At 45.4% G+C, this 17,539-nt stretch overlaps 1 protein-coding gene across 4 annotated transcripts in view; it reads right to left on the bottom strand.

Annotated features, from left to right (window-relative positions):
- Positions 1 to 1,522: 1,522 nt before the first annotated feature.
- The window catches only part of ppfia1 (PTPRF interacting protein alpha 1), a 64,299-nt gene continuing 48,282 nt past the window's right edge, over positions 1,523 to 17,539 (bottom strand). Inside the window, exons 17-30 of one of the 4 annotated variants that reach the window (XM_063189228.1) lie at positions 16,717 to 16,841; positions 16,291 to 16,460; positions 15,771 to 15,861; positions 13,847 to 13,858; positions 12,511 to 12,592; positions 11,744 to 11,944; positions 9,933 to 9,959; positions 7,383 to 7,558; positions 6,814 to 6,911; positions 6,092 to 6,264; positions 5,716 to 5,784; positions 5,174 to 5,342; positions 4,720 to 4,815; positions 1,523 to 3,251 (exon numbers count right to left, since the gene is read on the bottom strand). In XM_063189228.1, coding sequence (XP_063045298.1) covers positions 4,769 to 4,815; positions 5,174 to 5,342; positions 5,716 to 5,784; positions 6,092 to 6,264; positions 6,814 to 6,911; positions 7,383 to 7,558; positions 9,933 to 9,959; positions 11,744 to 11,944; positions 12,511 to 12,592; positions 13,847 to 13,858; positions 15,771 to 15,861; positions 16,291 to 16,460; positions 16,717 to 16,841 — 1,440 coding nt within the window. In that variant the 3' untranslated portion in view covers positions 1,523 to 3,251; positions 4,720 to 4,768. The remainder of the gene's footprint in view (positions 3,252 to 4,719; positions 4,816 to 5,173; positions 5,343 to 5,715; positions 5,785 to 6,091; positions 6,265 to 6,813; positions 6,912 to 7,382; positions 7,559 to 9,932; positions 9,960 to 11,743; positions 11,945 to 12,510; positions 12,593 to 13,846; positions 13,859 to 15,770; positions 15,862 to 16,290; positions 16,461 to 16,716; positions 16,842 to 17,539) is intronic. The other 3 variants (XM_063189230.1, XM_063189229.1, XM_063189232.1) reach the window with 3 other exon arrangements.

Raw genomic sequence — 17,539 nt, 5'->3', positions numbered from 1 at the left:
AGCCTTCACAAACTATACAATGCATAGCCTGATAAACCAGCCTACAGGGTGGTTTATGCCTCGAGATCAGCGTCACTGCATCATGATGCAGTGAGCCGCGCAGTTAACGTAGTGAAGCCCCCCCATCACGCAGGTACTCTGGGGCACCTCCCCAAAATTGTGTCTCGACGCAGGGAGCGACGGCGTGAAAGGGCGAAAATAGGTCTCTGATTGGTCCTCTCGACCAGCCTGCTCTGTCCTCGAGTCGAGAACAAGCGCTACTTCCTTGTTCTAACCTTCGTCGGTCTACGGACTGTGAGCTCTTCATTAAATAAGTTGCCCGTGCTTTGTTGTTTGATTTATTTACACGAACCGAAGACAACACATGCGCTTGCAAGTTACGACGCTGAAGTTATTTGGACAGTTGAACAGTGGTTCCGAGGTCGAGGAAACATTCCGCTTCGTCCTCGACAAATGAGCCACTTCTTTGTTCCAAACTACTTCTGTGGCTGCCAGTGCGATCAAACATGCACGTGATATAAAGATTTAATGTTTCATTTTCATTCTCGTCGAGTCTGTGATGCTAAAAAACAACCGACACGTCTAGTTTACTCTTTGTATTGAAGGCAGTTTCAGCGTGGAATGACATCGCGCAGACCGTGCTTCAAAACAGGGCATAAACAAGAATTAACTGCATCATGGCTGCGTCAAGCTCACTCTGTGGCACAAGTAGGAAGCATAACTGAGCCTTAAGTGTGAGACCGGAGTAATTTACTCTTGCTAGTTGAAAAACTTCGGCGTCCAGCGGGTGGTGCTGGTTTACCAGGCTATACAATTCATCCAAGTACTTTACATTTTCAAGAATGTATTAGTTTGTACTAGCCTGGTATGACCGGCCCATAATACTGAAGTATGATGGGCGGGTCATATTAGGCCAAGTTTGAACAGAAAATGTTTGAGTTTCCAAAGATGCAAATGAAGTGGCTATTCACAGATGGCAAGTTCAGGCTATTACGACCCTAGGAACAGCAATTTGTGAATAGAACACCTTTCAAATGGTTCAAGGTATTAAGTAACAACTTGTAGCAGTCATTTCCTAGTAGCCAAACAATTATAAGATCAGCATTATTGCATCAATTTGGTAGGGGAAGAGATGTAGGATGCTGGACCTTAATTTCTAAATTAACAACTGTATGCTGCCCATTCACAAATTTGATTTTTCAAGAACGTTTACTACTATGATTTACTGGTCTGACCAAAGAACATGTAGAACAAAGACGTGTAGGACTGAATTCAAAAAGGCAATCACAGCACTCATATAAAAAGAAACCTCCAGGTCATAATGAATACCGGTACTTAGAAATTGATGGCGGTGGTAAGCATGAAGAGAACATTTGTGAATAGGCAGCACGAATTCCAGAAGTAAACATCTGAAAGGCTTACCCCCTTTTTCCTTTAGCTAAATGTCCAGGTGGAATAAAAGCTAACACAACCAGGGTTGTTTTTAACACAAAGACTTAGTCTTTTTATTGGCAGTGGAAAATAAGTTTCAGTATTTTATTGAAAGGAAGCAATAAATAATACTGTGATAAAAATAGTTCATAAGTACTCAGACTGTACATCATTTCTGTTACAAGATCAGGAGAGTTTTAAACCGTGATATGGGAGACCATTTCAAAACAGGACATCAAAACATGATTTTGAAATGTGCATAAAGTCCTATCGCACAAATAACAATGACAAACTACCAACATGTCAGCACTTTCTGGGAGGATAAGGGGGTACACCTTCAGTTCCTCTATATTATTTGCTCGTGAAAGTTCATAGGGACCTGATCACAATATTATTGTCCTTGACAGAAAAAAAATCATCCAGCCTTGAAGATGATTCAAAAGAGAAAAGGGCAAAACAAGTGGCAACTTCTAAGTAGGCCTATACGATGATGAAAGGATACACAAAAAGAATGGAGAGAGTACATAGAAATAAAAACAATGCACACAAACAAGAGGAGAAGGAGAAAGAGAAAGAGAAGCTTAAGGCTTGATAAAGGGATGAGTCAAGCTGTGTAAAGTTGGTGGGATCATGCCGCACCCCCCATCTGGTGAGGCTGGCATGTGGTTAGTGTTGAGGCCACAGTGGGATTGGTCCTGTGAGAGAAGCATTCAGCGCAACACACACGCACACACACACACACACACACACACACACACACACACACACACACACACACACACACACACACACACACACACACACACAGTCACACACACAGTCACACACACACAACCTCACTCAACACACGCACAGTCATACAGAAGCATTTGCTTTTGCACGTGTCTCTTGTGCAGAGGGTGAGAAAAAAAGGAATGGAGAGTTTCAGCACGTGAGGATCACCGGACAACCTGGTTTTTCGGTGGGAAACACCTCTGTCTATTAAAAGAAAAAGAAAAGAAAAGCCTCTGAAAAAAGTAGCCCTCGTTGACGCTACCATTTATGGCTTATTCAAGAGTTCCGTTTTGGTTAAGCAGGAGAGGGGGACCAGTCACTTCACACAAGGGTCCCCAAAAACAGGTGGTGGCGGTCGGGGTGAAGAGGGGAAAAGGTGTGGGTGGGTCATGCACCACTGCCAAGCATCCATGTTTCATCAGTTTGAGGAGAAGTTTCAGTCTTTACGGTTTTGCACCTGTACTGATATTCACATAATACAGTTGACCTAAAGAGCTGCATTAAAAAAAAAGACTAAAAAGGACAACAAAAAATTAAGTTAAAAATCACACAATAAAGTCACTTGAGCTTAAGTTTTGATTAACAACAAACAAAACAGGGCAGAGAGGAAAGAAAAAAAAGTACATCTGGTCGATAACAGGGTGAGAGTAAAAAGATTAGATAATGTTTGTAAGATAAATATACAAACTTCAGAGTCATGATACATTCAGTTACATCTGACAGTTAAGCATGATAAAAGACAAGTAACAAAGACAAAATCATGTCTCCATGTTGGGAGAGGTGGTGCGGGGGCAAGGGGGCAAACAAAAATATAAATTTTACATACAGACATAACAGAACTACATAAAATGAAATGTCCCATTGGTATTTCAGATAAATATAATAATCATTACATCTAAAATCTGTTCTCGAGGCTATCGGGGGGGAGGGGAGATTTGCAAATGAGATCCTCTTCCTCATCCTCGTCCTCGTCAGTCTAGAGCTCAGCTCGGTGAGAGGTCCACCTCTTCAGCAAAGTCATCACCTATAGAGATAATGAGCATAAACTGAGAGAGAGAGACAGATAGACAGACAGAGAGAGAGAGAAGAGGGAGACATGGCAGGGAATGATGGATGAAAAGGAAGAATGATGGATGGAGAGAGCCAGGGTGAGGAGGAGGAGAGGGTAAGCCATGGAGACAGAACGACAGACCAATATTCAAAGAGGAAGAGAAACAGACGGTGAAAGAAGGTATGGGATGGGAAAGGAGATGGAGGTGAGGTGAGGGACAGAAGAAGTGAGAAAGGAAGATAGAGAGAAAGAGCGTGAGAGAGAAGCAGAGGACAGAGATGCATTACTGCCAAGAATTCTTCAGCCCAACAATCAGCCATCTAAAATGTAAGCCTAGCGGAGGATTCATGTTCATTGGTCAGGTCATTCCTGCTGACATGGCACTTTGACAGCTTTTACTACCACTCACATACAAGCATAGCACCAGGGCAACATACACACACACACACACACACACACACACACACACACACACACACACACACACACACACACACACACACACACACACACACACACACACACACACACACACACACACACACAAACACACACACACACACACACACAAACACACACACACACACACACACACACACACACACACACACACACACGTCACTCATGCACATTACCATGGCTCTGCAAAATATGTCAGTCTAACTTAGAAGACAGTCGTTATCCTAGCAAGGTTATTTGTGCTTTAATCATTAAACGACAGCTACAAAAGAGACGTTCCAAAGAAAATTAACTAGAACTACAAGTCCTACACAATTTTGCACCACCGTTTACCTAGAAGTAAATGACGATCCTACGATAGACGGTCATATTAAGGAGGAGCTCTTAAAAAAGCTTTCTGAGGGGAGAATCTGGGGTGGAAAGTAATCTTTAAGCCACCTAGCAAGACAATTTCTCGAAAAAGTTGCCAAGATACTTTAACTAGGGTCTCTGGAACAGGATTAGGATTGAACGCTGTTTTTTAACGCAGTACACTTTGGATAGAGTTTAACATCCCTCGCTAGGACAGGTAGTTAGAGTTTAACTTCCTCTCTCCCAAGTGGGACACTTCAGTTAGGGTTAAAGGAGCACTTTGCCAATTTCAGTATGCTATTGTATTGCTCACGCTACCCTTGACTTGTCAGTACCCGTTGATGTTGCATCTTTCAGCTCAGCCCTTTACGAAATCTGAGCTATTCTAATGGGGGCAGACTTTGTTTATATTAAAAACCTTCTTAACGTAAGGCCTACTCCAAATATTACCCCAAAGGGTATCGCTGTTAGCTCTGCCCCCATTACAATGCCAAGGATCTCAGAAAAGGTACTGACAAGTCCAGGGTGGTGTGAGCATTACAGCTGCATGTCGAAATTGGCAGAAGTTATCCTTTAAATATCTCTATGGCCGGGACACTTTTGGTTAGGGGGTCGGGGGAAGGGAGGGGCGCTGGCCGAGGCTCACAACTCACCATGGTGCCAGTCAGTCAGTGCGGGGCTGCGCTGGGCCCGTAGGCCGGGTTAGCAAGAGTAGGTCCGGACCGTGGCAGAGTCCAGCCTCTGCGCTCCTGCGGGGGCCATCAGGAAGACCACATGCAGCAGGACAGCACAGGACAGGACAGGACAGGACAGGACGTGCAGTTAAGTTAGTCACACGGCAAAAAACAGTTAGGCCACACACGCATTACACACGCTCGCAATCAGCACAGCAAACATACATGACAGCATCAGATCCACCCATACACACACACACACAAGCATAGACCAGGCATGGCACTTGCAATGAGCACACATTCGGTTAGTACAGTATACAAAGCAAATAGCATCTGCAACAGAAATGTCACTTTTTTTCCCCCCAATGCACTGCTAGTGCACCATGAATCCACCCCCCACCCAGTGCTCGTCCCTGGCCCAGTCGTAGCCTACCGTCCATCTGGAGTTTCTTTGGCTGCATGGCGGGGGAGGAGGCGGTGCTGTTGGTCATCCGGAAGTTGGCGGGCAGCGTGTCGGCCGCGCCGATGTTCATGCCCCGCACGTCTTTCGGACGGAACTTCTTTCTCCAAGAGGGCGCTCGCCTGAAGTTTTTATCGTCGTCCTGAGAATGGTGTGTGGGGGCGTGGGTGACAAAGACAGACATGCTTTAGTGCTGGGCAAAATTTCCCCAATTGTCTCTTGGGAGTGGTGTGCTGCCACTGTTAGAAAAATGAGGGGTTGCTCAGTAAGATCATGACCTTAGGGGGGCGCTGTGGCGCAGAGCGCCAAGCCCCCCACATTTGGGCTTACATTGCCCACGGGGACCCCGGTTCAAGTCTGGCCAAGGTCATTTCCCGGCCCTGCCCCGTCTCTCTCTCCCAATCATTTCCTGTTTACTCTCACACCGTCCTATAATAATAAATGCCAAAAAGCCCCAAGAAATACTTACAAAAAAATATATCATGACCTAACTAATGATTTCAAAAAAGGCTCACCTCCTCCATCTTCCTCTCGGTGCCCAGGTTCAACAGACTGTTGTACTCGCGCTCCAGTATAGCTCGAGCCTGCACAGAAAGACACACAGACTCTTATCCATGGATACATCCTAAATTAAGTTGTTAAAGCTGAAGACAGTGAAGTGTGTGTGTCTGTCTGTGTGTGTGTGTGTGGTGGGGGAACGGAATGCTGGGAGAAAGGTTGCAGCTGCTGTGTTATGTGTTGCACATAGGGATCCTGTGCGTGATTGTCAGTCTGTGCGTGTGAGTAATTGTGTCCTGTGGGATCTGCAGCACCAAGGCCATGGTGGTGTGTGTGGGCGCATCTGTGTGTGTGTCTGTGTGTGCGTTTGGGTGTTTTGTGGTGTGTATGTACCTGTGTGTTTTGTGGTATCTGCAGCAGCAGAGCCATGGTGTTGTGGTCGAAGGTCTCGTCGAGGGCGATGAGGGCTCCGTGGATGCCGTTCTCCGCGAGGTTGTTGGCGTACTCCTTCAGCCCGATGGCCTGCACCCAGCTGATCACACGCTCGTTACTCCACACCAGCACGTCTGAAACACACACACACAAACACAACACACACATTATCTTCACGCATTTAACATTCATTATGCCTGGGCATTGGTTACAGTCCCTGGAGATGGATTGTCACTCTACACCATCTTGCCCAAAACACAACATATACATTACACAACATTTACAGTACACTTCTCTACACATAACAGATGCCTTTTAGACACTTACAGTATATTACAGTTACATCATACAGTATACAGTAAAAAACCTCATTATTGGTTATAGTCCCTGGGACAATGTACCATAAGTTTAGGTGCACTTCGCCCATCAAGACCAACTCCCTAACCTAACTCATCGGGACAGAGCTGTGCATCACTCACAAGCATACATTATGTCTGATTTCACAGCGCAGGCAGATCAAATGGCAAGAAGTGATTGCTCAGAATAAAAAAAGAGCCACTCTGCAAGACAGGAGCTGCTGCTCAATTGGCTAAACACCACTACTACAAAGAGGGGTATTTTGACATCAGTTGTAGGTCCACCTCACCACTTACTCTGCCGGTTTCAAATGATTAAAGCTCTACCTTTCATGTCCATTTGCGATTCCTCTCGTCGCCTCTCCAACTCTTTGCGATCGTAGTTGAGACGCCTCAAGCACATCACCCCACACTGGAAGCTGTTCCTGTAAATGAACACACACACACACACACCAGAGGGCGCCATTGAGTAAACAGCAAAGGCCACTTCAGAGGTTTAATTCCTGTGTCACAGAGATAAGTGGGTTAACATTTGTATCAGGCCAAAAGATGCAAAGCAGGTGGATCAGGCCAAAAGATGCAAAGCAGGTGGATCATCACAGAGCTAGTAAGGTACAGGCAGTGACATGGAATAGAAAATTAAAATGAACATGACACAAACATATCCAATAACCACTTGCTTATATACAGCTCCCGGTTGAAGTCAAACCAAAGTCGAAGAACCAACTTGGGGAAGCTGTCCAATTAATTCATTTATCATCAAAGCAAAAAAGCTACTATAAAGATCGCATACAGTAGCCACACTCAGATTCATACTCCTCCAACCCCCGGGGGACCAGTTGCCAAAAAAGCTGCAATGCAGAGCAAATCAGGGCCAAGAGGGGGCCTAAACTGACCTGTGGAAGCTGTCCACCATCTTGAGCTGTCCGCGGAGGTCCTTCTTGGTCAGGTGGTCCAGCATGCGTGCGTCCACCAGCGACTCCATGAAGTAGCTGCGGTACTGAGGCAGGCCCAGGCTGGGCAGCCACTCGTTACCGATCCACTCGTGGTTCATGTCGCCATATGCCAAAGTCTAGATGGAGATGCGCAACACACCAAGTCAGGCGCCGGTCGAGCCGCAGAGGTTTAGACTATTACACAGACTCGCACACAATTAAGTCTTCAATAAAAGGCAATATTATGTCATAGAAACATGTTAAATAAATAAAGCTTTTCGAATCTTTGAATTTAATCTTAAATTGGGCAACTAGAACTACTACTGCTAGTCAGTACTACTGCTGATGAGAAGAGAGCCCCCTTTATACATGCCACTCATATCATTCCTACCCACTATGTCTACTAAAGACAAGCACCTAGAGACAGTGGAGTGCTTGAAAGCTAAAGACATAGTAAACTGAACACTAAAATGGTTAATGTGAAATAACTAGCTATACTGCTTGATATTTATTCTGTTATAAATACCTAATTTTAGAGGGGCTTCACAATAACCTTTCGAGTAACTTGCTCGGTGCCGCACAGAAGGAGTTAGTAAGTAACACCCTGTCTGTTATTCTAAGGCACAACTCTTACTACAACGGAGTGTCTGAACGAAGAGTCTGAGTGTTGAGAGTACTTGTGAAGTGATACTTCTGTCACGCCACAAGCAAAACCTTTCATCCGTGGCTACTTTTAAGTGGTTTGCTCAACCACAATAATGGCAGAGTGGCCTTTTTTTAGCATCTTCCCTGTCTGAATGAATGACAAAGCTGGCAAAAAGAAATACCGTATGGGTATGTGTATGTGTGTTATAGGGAGAGATTTATTAATAGACACAGTAAGTGCCCGTTTTCCTCCAGACCCAGTAACCCCAAACATCCTACGACAGTGAACTTTTCAACTGCTCTGGCTTCATACACCAGGCAGCGATGCCATTGTAGACAAAGACTGTCTAACTGACTGATTGCCTGTATACAGTCAATTCGGAAAGTATTCACAACTCTTCACTTTTTTCACATTTTATTATCTTACAGCCTCTATTCCAAATGCTACAAATGAATCTCTGTTGTCAAAATCCTACACAAATTATTCCATTATGACCATGTGAAAAACAAGTTGTCTTGACTGTTTTTTATTTTTATACATTTTCAAAACTAAGAAATCATATTTACAAAAGTATTCACAGCCTTTGCTTAATACTTTGTAGAACCACCTTTGGCAGCAACTACATTCCTTTTTTCGTTTCGAAATGAAAAGGGATTAAAAGGGAGGTCATCGGTGTGTGTTTCAACCTTTCAGTACATTGAAATTGTACATTTTGAGTCTGCACCTATTTAAAATAAATGGGTGTGAGTTTTGAATGAAATCCTATGGAGAGTATCATGATCTGCGTCTGTAGTCACAGTGCATGTTGACATGCATGCTTCTTTAGGTGTAATTCAGATTTCACATCGCCAAACCATGTCAGTCCCACAACCATGCATGACTAGCCAGATGATGCACTTTTTATGTAAAACTCACTTGTTTAACCACCACACATGCTTGACGCCATCTAAAGCAAATTTGTTTATCTTGGTCTCAAGAGAGATGAACAGACCAAGGATATGGATCACTGGAACCATGTCGTGTGGTCTGATGAGACAAAGATAAACAAATATGCTTTAGAGGGTGTTAAGCATATGTGGTGGTAAACAAGTGAATTTTACCAAAAAAGTGTATCATCTGGCTAGTCAAGCATGGTAGTGGGACTGACATCGTTTGGGGATGTATGAATGCCGTCAACATTGGAAATCTGAATTACACCTAAAGAAGCATGCATGTCAACATGCACTGTGACTAGAGAAGCAGATCATGATACTCTCCATAGGATTTCATTTCAAAACTCACACCCATCTATTTTAGCCAGGTGCAGACTCAAAATGTACAATTTCAATGTACTGAAAGGTTGAAACACAGACCGATGACCTCCCTTTAAATCCCTTTTCATTTCGAAATGAAGAAAGGAATGTAGTTGCTGCCAAAGATGGTTCTACAAAGTATTAAGCAAAGGCAGTGACTACTTTTGTAAATATTATTTCTTTGTTTTTTATTTTTATACATTTTCAAAACTGTCAAGACAATTTGTTTTTCACATGGTCATAATGGAATAATTTGTGTAGGATTTTGACAACAGAGATTCATTTGTAGCATTTGGAATAAGGCTGTAAGATAATAAAATGTGAAAAAAGTGAAGCTCTGTGAATACTAACCGGATTGACTGTACCTTTAACTCTACCTTTTTCTGCATAAATGTAGCTCTCTTTGCTCGCTAGTGCTTGGGACAAAACAGTCCGCCAAGTAAAATAAAATGTTAAAATTCTAGGCACCCAGAAAAAAAACGTAGCATTGAGTGCAATGCTAGCAGGTGAGAGGCAACAGGACAGTAATTCACAGACAAGATTTGAGAGACACACAGAGAGACAAGTGCAAACCTGCGCCCAGGTGCCCTCGTCATCCTCCTGAGGGTTAGCGGGGTTAGCGTTAGCGTGAAAGAGAGCAGAAGAGGGTTGTTAGAAAAGCATCTGTTAGGGCAGCTACCAATTAGCCACCACATGCTCTACACGAGTGTCACTCTAGAAAACACACAGTTACACACACGCATACGTACATACGCACACACTTGCATCCACACACAAACAAACACACGCATGCACAGTTACGCACACACACTTCTACATTCAAGTTAAAAAAGGATGCATTCTACCGACTATACTGATGTACTCTAGGAGACATTCACATGTGTGCTGGGGTTGCCCACACCACCACTCATACTACTACACGCCCCTCTGTGAGGTTCGGGTGTGGCGGCCTTGAGGCCCACTCGGCCGACCACAAACATCTGGCCAATGAGAGGGGGCCAACTAACCGTAGGAGGCGTGGCCGCCAGGCTCTCCATCTCTTCGTGAGTCACCCATACGTTTCCCGTGGACTAATCGAGTCACGTGACCACCCGGGACAAGACGCAGTGCAGCGCAGCGACCGCCGCAGCCACCACCCCCAAATTGAGTGACCCCCCAAAGTGAGTGACAAGCACAGTCCAGAGAGTGAGATAGAGCGTTGTGAGATAGACAGAGAGAGATGAGGTGGAGGAGAGGAAAAGGTGAGGAAGTCAGAGAGATGAGGAGGAAGAGGAAGAGGAGAAGGGAAGAACAATCACAGCACAAGAATGTTAATGAGCATCAGGCATATTAGAAAACAATTATCAAATCAAAACAAGAAATACATTGAAAAAAGTCATTGGGTTAACACCACACCATGGTGTACATCGTGCAGTCAGACTGGTGCTGGCCAGGAGTGTTAGTGAGAGAGCAGAGAGTCATGCCCCAATCATGAGACATCAGCTGATAATATTTATAGAAATCACTGATGGACTAAAAACAAATGTTAGATTGATCCGCCAACAAAATCACTGCAATGAGCAGTCAAATTATAGAGAAGTATCATAATACATTATGTTAGTGATTCTGATGCCATTATAGATACAGCTTTAAAACAAACTCACAGCATAATCACTTCTTGATCTGAAATATATATATATAAAAAAATACATTCACTAATTTGTTGCGTCTTGACTTGTAAGACTTCATAGAAGCGGTTCCCCTTCTTCTGACCTAGATACCCCTGATTAACACCGCACGTGTGTGTCACCGTGTGCCCCTTAAGCGCTTACGGGGAAAGAGAACAACAGAATAAACCCCAGAGTGTCATAATGCCAAGCAGGCCGGCCGGGTCAGGTCCCAGCCAGAGCCAGCTGATCCCCAAGTTGTGATCTGTGCTGCTGCTGCTGCTGCTGCTGCTGCTGGCCTGTCCCTGGCCGACCCCTCTCCGTCTGCCTCTGGGTCACACTAATGAGCTCATTCAGACGGCCGGCCGGCCGGCCGGCTCGACGAGGGAGTGAGCGGGCGAGCCGCTGGCTTGGCAAACTCCTGCACTGAACGCCTTCATTCCGTGATCTGGATTTTCGATGGCTAGTGTGAAAAGTGACTGGGGAGTGCCTGTTGCACTGCAGAGCAGCACCACAGCATCTGGCGCAGGCTATAATGCAATTTATTTCTATCCACTTTGGCACACACAAAGTATTATTATGTAAACATATGATATGAAGAACAGCACGTTCATCAATGTGTAATATATTAACAAAGAAAATGAGACTGATCGTCATGGCAACAGCCACGTGTGTGGGTGGTGCTCCTAAGGAACATGATCTCCTGGATGGTGTGTGTGTGTGTGTGTGTGTGTGTACCGTTCTGGAGGTGGGCGGTGCGGAGGGGCTGGTGAGGGACATGATCTCCTGTATAGCTAGCCGCAGCTTGAGGCGGTGCAGCGGGTTGCTGATGCCGATCTCCCGCTGGATCTCCGTGTCCGACAGCGCCGACATGATGGCGCCGCTCTTGACGTTGGCACGACACGCCGCCACGTACCAGGCGGGCATCCCTACCCACAACTGGAGGAGGTCGGGGGGAGAGAGAGAGAGAGAGAGAGAGAGAGAGAGAGAGAGAGAGAGAGAGAGAGAGACATGACAAGAGAGAGAGATGCAGGGGGGAGGGGGTGTTGAAGAAAGAGCGAGACAGAGAGACCACAGGGTAACAAATTGTTTAATTTCATTACATTCTTGCATAGTTTTGGATATTTAATTAAAACCCATGCAGAGCAACAGAGGTTGTCTGCATATAGTTACCATAGCTGCAATCATTCCAAGTTTTTACCAGAATTACAGAGTATTTTAGAGCCATCTCCCACAATCTCTGACCCCCACTGCAAATACCACAATACCACATTAAAATTGTCAACAATGAACAGTTGCCTCACAAAAATCTGATAGGTTGTGCTGTTTAAATGTCGACTGGTGTCGTGGTACGGTGTGCGGTTTCACAACACCCAAAAAGCATAATGTTTGCCGTAGGAGCTGCAGTATATCCATGAAATCAATTACACGACATGTGTTTACGTAAAAGGTTAAGGGTCAAAGGTGAAGTTTGTGTAAGAGAGAAAGGGGTGGGGAGCTCCTACCTCAAGCCAGACCACGACCGTGGGGCCGTCCCACTGGGCGAAGGGCAGACCCAGCCGCCGAGCCTCCTCCAGCAGCTCATGCCTGAGAAAAACACACACACACAAAGCCCTGGTCACACCTCTGTTGCTTGACACACACACACATACACACACAAAACCAAACACTCACACCCCCAATAGCACACACTTCACCCAGGAGGTCATGCCTGCAGTCCAGCATAACAAGAGTTAGTCCCAGGCTGGAGGAGGAGGAAAGACACCGGAGGCAAACAAAAAGACAGAAACACTCGCCGACAGACGGATACCAAAACACATCACCTCTCATTCTCAAACCCTCGCAGGAGGAAAGGGCAAGGCACACGGGAGCAGTCCAAATGTAACCATAATAATATCACACACAGAGATCCTTTTACAGCCAGCACTAAAAGTTAAAGAAAAAAAAAAACAACAAAAAAACAACAAACGGCCCTGCACAGAACATTATCGTAAAATTATGACTACAAGCACCCCGATTCAAGAATCTGTCAATTACCCAACATCTCAGTGGAGAGCTTTGGGAATTTAGGGGAATCATCGTATGATTATTGCATAACAAAAAAAAATATATCTAAGACATGTCTGTGGCTGATGTGGTAACCAAACAGCAGTAATGAGAGAGGAGAACACAGGGGAGAGAACTTATAATCATGAGCAGGCATAACAATACTGGGGTTAGTCAACGGGCACATTCACTAAACATTACTCTGAAGAGTAAATAAATGCAGGGAACAAAAAAGGTTTACTTGTTCACGGAGCATGCTGGAAGTGTTGTATACAAACCCATGAAAAACCCAATCCCCTTGACATTCTACTGTCGCACTGTGCTGACTGCTCCACAAGAGGGCACTGCACCACATCTATATTTAACGTCTACTGTACACAGCCACGGAAAAATGTCATGGTGAAAGAATTTTGTGCAATACTGTAACATAGTCTTGTTGTCTCTGGGCCAGCCAGCCGAGACAGAGGCACACGGTCATGGCAAAATGGATATTATTGCCATAAGAGTAACCAACTTCACACACTTTCTTAACGAAAAGACAAAAACAAAAACACTTTCACCAATACAGTAGTTGAGGTTAAGGCACACTGGAATTAGTAGTTTTGGGGAGGGAGGAATGCACTGTGTGTGCATAATAGAGAGTATTTTCAGGCATCAGGGAGGACAGCCGTTGGGAGTTATTCAGGAGGAGAAGCCATGCCAACCACACTCTGAAGCAGACGTTTAGGAAAAGAACAAGAGAGAGAGAAAAAAAAAAGTATCCGACAAAGCCAAAGCAAAAATGGTGCAACTTACCCTGTTTTGGGACTACACATTTACATGACACACAGACACACGTACACACACACACAGGATGGAATAAGAGAGGGAATAATCCAGAATCAGCAAACACACAAACAAACAAATGGTGACCATAAAAAACAGCATGTGATCTGAAGCAAAATGATGAGGCAACATCTAGTCACAAATTAGAGCACACAGACACACAAATGAAAAGCATTTTTATTTTTTACAAAGGCTGGCTAAGCTGCTATTTTAATGGGCACACACACACACGCTGATGGTTAAGCAGAAATGAGAAGTCGTCAAATGAACTGCGTGAATGGAGCGGACGCGCTCAGACAGTGAAATGGCGGTGCAGAGCTGCAACACAGATGACACGGCGCTGTGAATAAGGAGCTGACGGGTCAGAGAAGGTTCTAGGCGACGGCACTGTCAGCAGCCAATGCAGGGTGGCTACTCCCCATGATTCAACACTGCATGAATGATCGCATTTGACAAGATGGATATACATTTTTTTTTAGAAAAGGCTCATTTTATCACTTGGCTGTCAAGTGCAAAGAAACCTTGTCTGCTGCACAGCTTTAAGTAAAACCCCATGGACCACACATGAGGAACTGAGAACTGGGGGAGGGAGGGAGAGAGAGAGAGAGAGAGAGAGAGAGAGAGAGAGAGAGAGAGAGAGAGAGAGAGAGAGAGAGAGAGAGAGAGAGAGAGAGAGAGAGAGAGAGAGAGAGAATAGAAAGACTGATACATTTATAGACAATCAGAGGGCAAGAGAGTCAAAACAGAGAGAGAGAGAGAGAGAGAGAGAGAGAGAGAGAGAGAGAGAGAGAGAGAGAGAGAGAGACAGAGAGACGGAGAGACAGAGAAACAAAGACAGAGAGAGAGGAGACAAGAAAAGGGGGGGAGAAAGGGCATTGGGTTGGTGAGGCACTAGGAGGTGTGGTGTTGGGAGGAGGTTGTTGTCACACATCAGTCTCTCTGCTTCTGCAGCTCATCTCATCAAATTAGCAACAGACTCACCCTGTAACCACACCGCAACACACACACACACACACTGCAACAAACACACACACACACACGCGCGCACACACACACTGCAACAAACACACACACACTGCAACACACACACACACACACACACACACACACACACACACACACACGCACACACACACGCGCGCACGCACGCACGCGCGCACGCGCACACACACACTGCAACAAACACACACACACTGCAACACACACACACACGCTGCAACACACACACACACGCTGCAACACACACACACACACACACACACACACGCTGCAACACACACACACACGCTGCAACACACACACACACACACACACGCGCACGCGCACGCACGCGCACATGCACGCGCACACGCACACACGCACACCTCCCTCGTCACCCTGTGGCCCTGAGTGACCACATTTCCATATATCCCAAATTAAGGACTTTGTGTGTTTGGGACGCCACAATGCAGAAGTGGAGCTAGTAAGTTTCCATGAATGTGTGTATGTGAGGAGATCCTGAGAGGGAGGGAGACACATAGTGTGTGTTCCAATATGTGACCTTGCATCCTCCACTTGTGCTTGTGGCCTTGTACGAGGAAGTAATATGTCGTGATGATATCACTGAGAATTGCATTATATTTCAATATCTCGCAAAAGCTCAATTACTGTAGAAAGTCATTTTCCCATTTGCAAACTGGATGGTGAATGAAGAATAGTCCCCCAAAAATTTTTGAGGCTAGGCTGACAGCGGGCAAACTTAATTGTTTTCTCCACGGAGGCGGGTCTTCAGCAAAACGTGCGGCCACAAGCACAAGTGGAGGACGCAAGGTCGCATATTGGAATGCACTCACAGAGACCCAACTCCCTACTGTGACTGTAATCGCCCTCAGACCTGTGGAAGTGGAACACCTACTTCTTCTGCAGCTTCCTGTTCTTGTCTGAGGGGCCGCCCAGCTTGCCGAGGGCCAGGGCGTCTGGAGAGCTCTCCGACTCAGGGGTGCCGGCTGTGGGAAGACAGAACACATGTACACGGTCCTTAACACCACAATGACACACACACACAGACACAGACACACACCTAGTGCCAATAACAGCAATACGTGTGCCTGCCTACGCTGAGGAGTGATATTTCAATGGCATGATCCGCATTATGTTGCTTGGAATGAAATGTCTTCCAACTGTCGGATAATCTTAAACATCCGAATTTGTTGGCGTTTTTGTGGCTCATAGACCCTAAAAGCTTTTGAGATGGTCTGACCATCTCTAGGAGTGTGTGTAGGCACTGGCAGTCACGCCAAACAGCCTGGCACTGGTGTAGCAGTCAGAAGCCTCATTTGAAACCCTTGAGGCCTGGGTTGAAGCCCGGATGGGGCAATTCTCAACCCAACCAGAGCCAGGCAGCAGAGGCGAGGGCAGTGCAGGACGCTACTTACCCAGGCTGGAGTCTTTGCTTGGGGGACTCGGCCGTCCCTTCTCCTTCTTGCCAAAGAGGCGGCCGATGGAGGACTTGATGCTCTTCTTCTTGGCCGCCTTGTTCAGGGAGTCCTGGCTGCTGTTGCTGCTGCTGGGGTTGCTGCCCTGGCCGTCCTGCAGGGCGGCGATACTACAGCGGGGAGGAATGGGGTCAAAACAGACAGACAGACAGACAGACAGACAGACAGACAGACAGACAGACAGACAGACAGACAGACAGACAGACAGACAGACAGACAGACAGACAGACAGACACACACACACACACAAGTTATTGAAATGAGGAGACAAAAATGAAGAGAGATGCACAAATAAATATGCAAATAATGTACACCACTGTTCGAGGAGCGCCGTAAATAAGTGACCTTTCACCCTGCGTCACTCACCCTCGGATGTCCCGGATGTCCTCGTGACTGGCAGCGTGGATGGCACCCTTGTTGAGGCGCATGGAGCGCGGGGTGGAGGGCGGCGACGTCTCACACCGGATGGTGGCCTTGTCATCCTGCTCAGACTGCACCCCAAGACAGAGATAAAAAAATAGTCTTAAAGGGTAGTTCACATCTATGACAACTATAGCCGAAGAGAAACAGAGATGAAAAATACCTCATAGGGTAGTTCACATCTAGTATAACAACTGTAAAAGTAGCATAATACAACAAGATTTTTGTTAAATGACCAACAAAAACATCAACTTCTCGTCAACTTAAGCAAGCAGAGTGTGTCACGTCTACACATTCTTATGAACTCTTGATTGCCTGACATTGTTCTCATTGTGAATCAGATCGCTCAAAGTGATCCTATTTTGTCATTTTACTTGATGCAGGTCCTTCTAAAAAAAAATAGCATATTGTGATAAAGTTTATTCTTTTCCATAATGTAATGATAAAAATTAAACTTTCATATATTTTAGATTCATTACACAGAATGCCCATAACACCAAAGCACCAAAACTTGGTATGGAAATCTATGAGGTATAATGAAGAAGGAAGTGTGGATCACCAGATTCAAAAAAACAAAAAACAGCTGACAGCAAAGCATCAAGGATATCTGGGCTTCCATAACTGTCATGCAATGCCACTGCCATTGACTTCAATGTTAAACGCAGTCAGGTCGGCAGTCTTACCCATGATTGCGGTTTTGAGTAATGAACCAGGCTGGAGTTTTTAAAAGCTTCGGGAATCTTTTGCAGGTGCTTAGAGTTAATTTGTT

The sequence above is a fragment of the Engraulis encrasicolus genome, chromosome 22, assembly GCF_034702125.1.
Source record: "Engraulis encrasicolus isolate BLACKSEA-1 chromosome 22, IST_EnEncr_1.0, whole genome shotgun sequence".
NCBI lineage: Eukaryota > Metazoa > Chordata > Actinopteri > Clupeiformes > Engraulidae > Engraulis > Engraulis encrasicolus.
The sequence above is the reverse complement of the archived record's forward strand: the minus strand, read 5'-3'. Positions and strand labels throughout refer to the sequence as shown.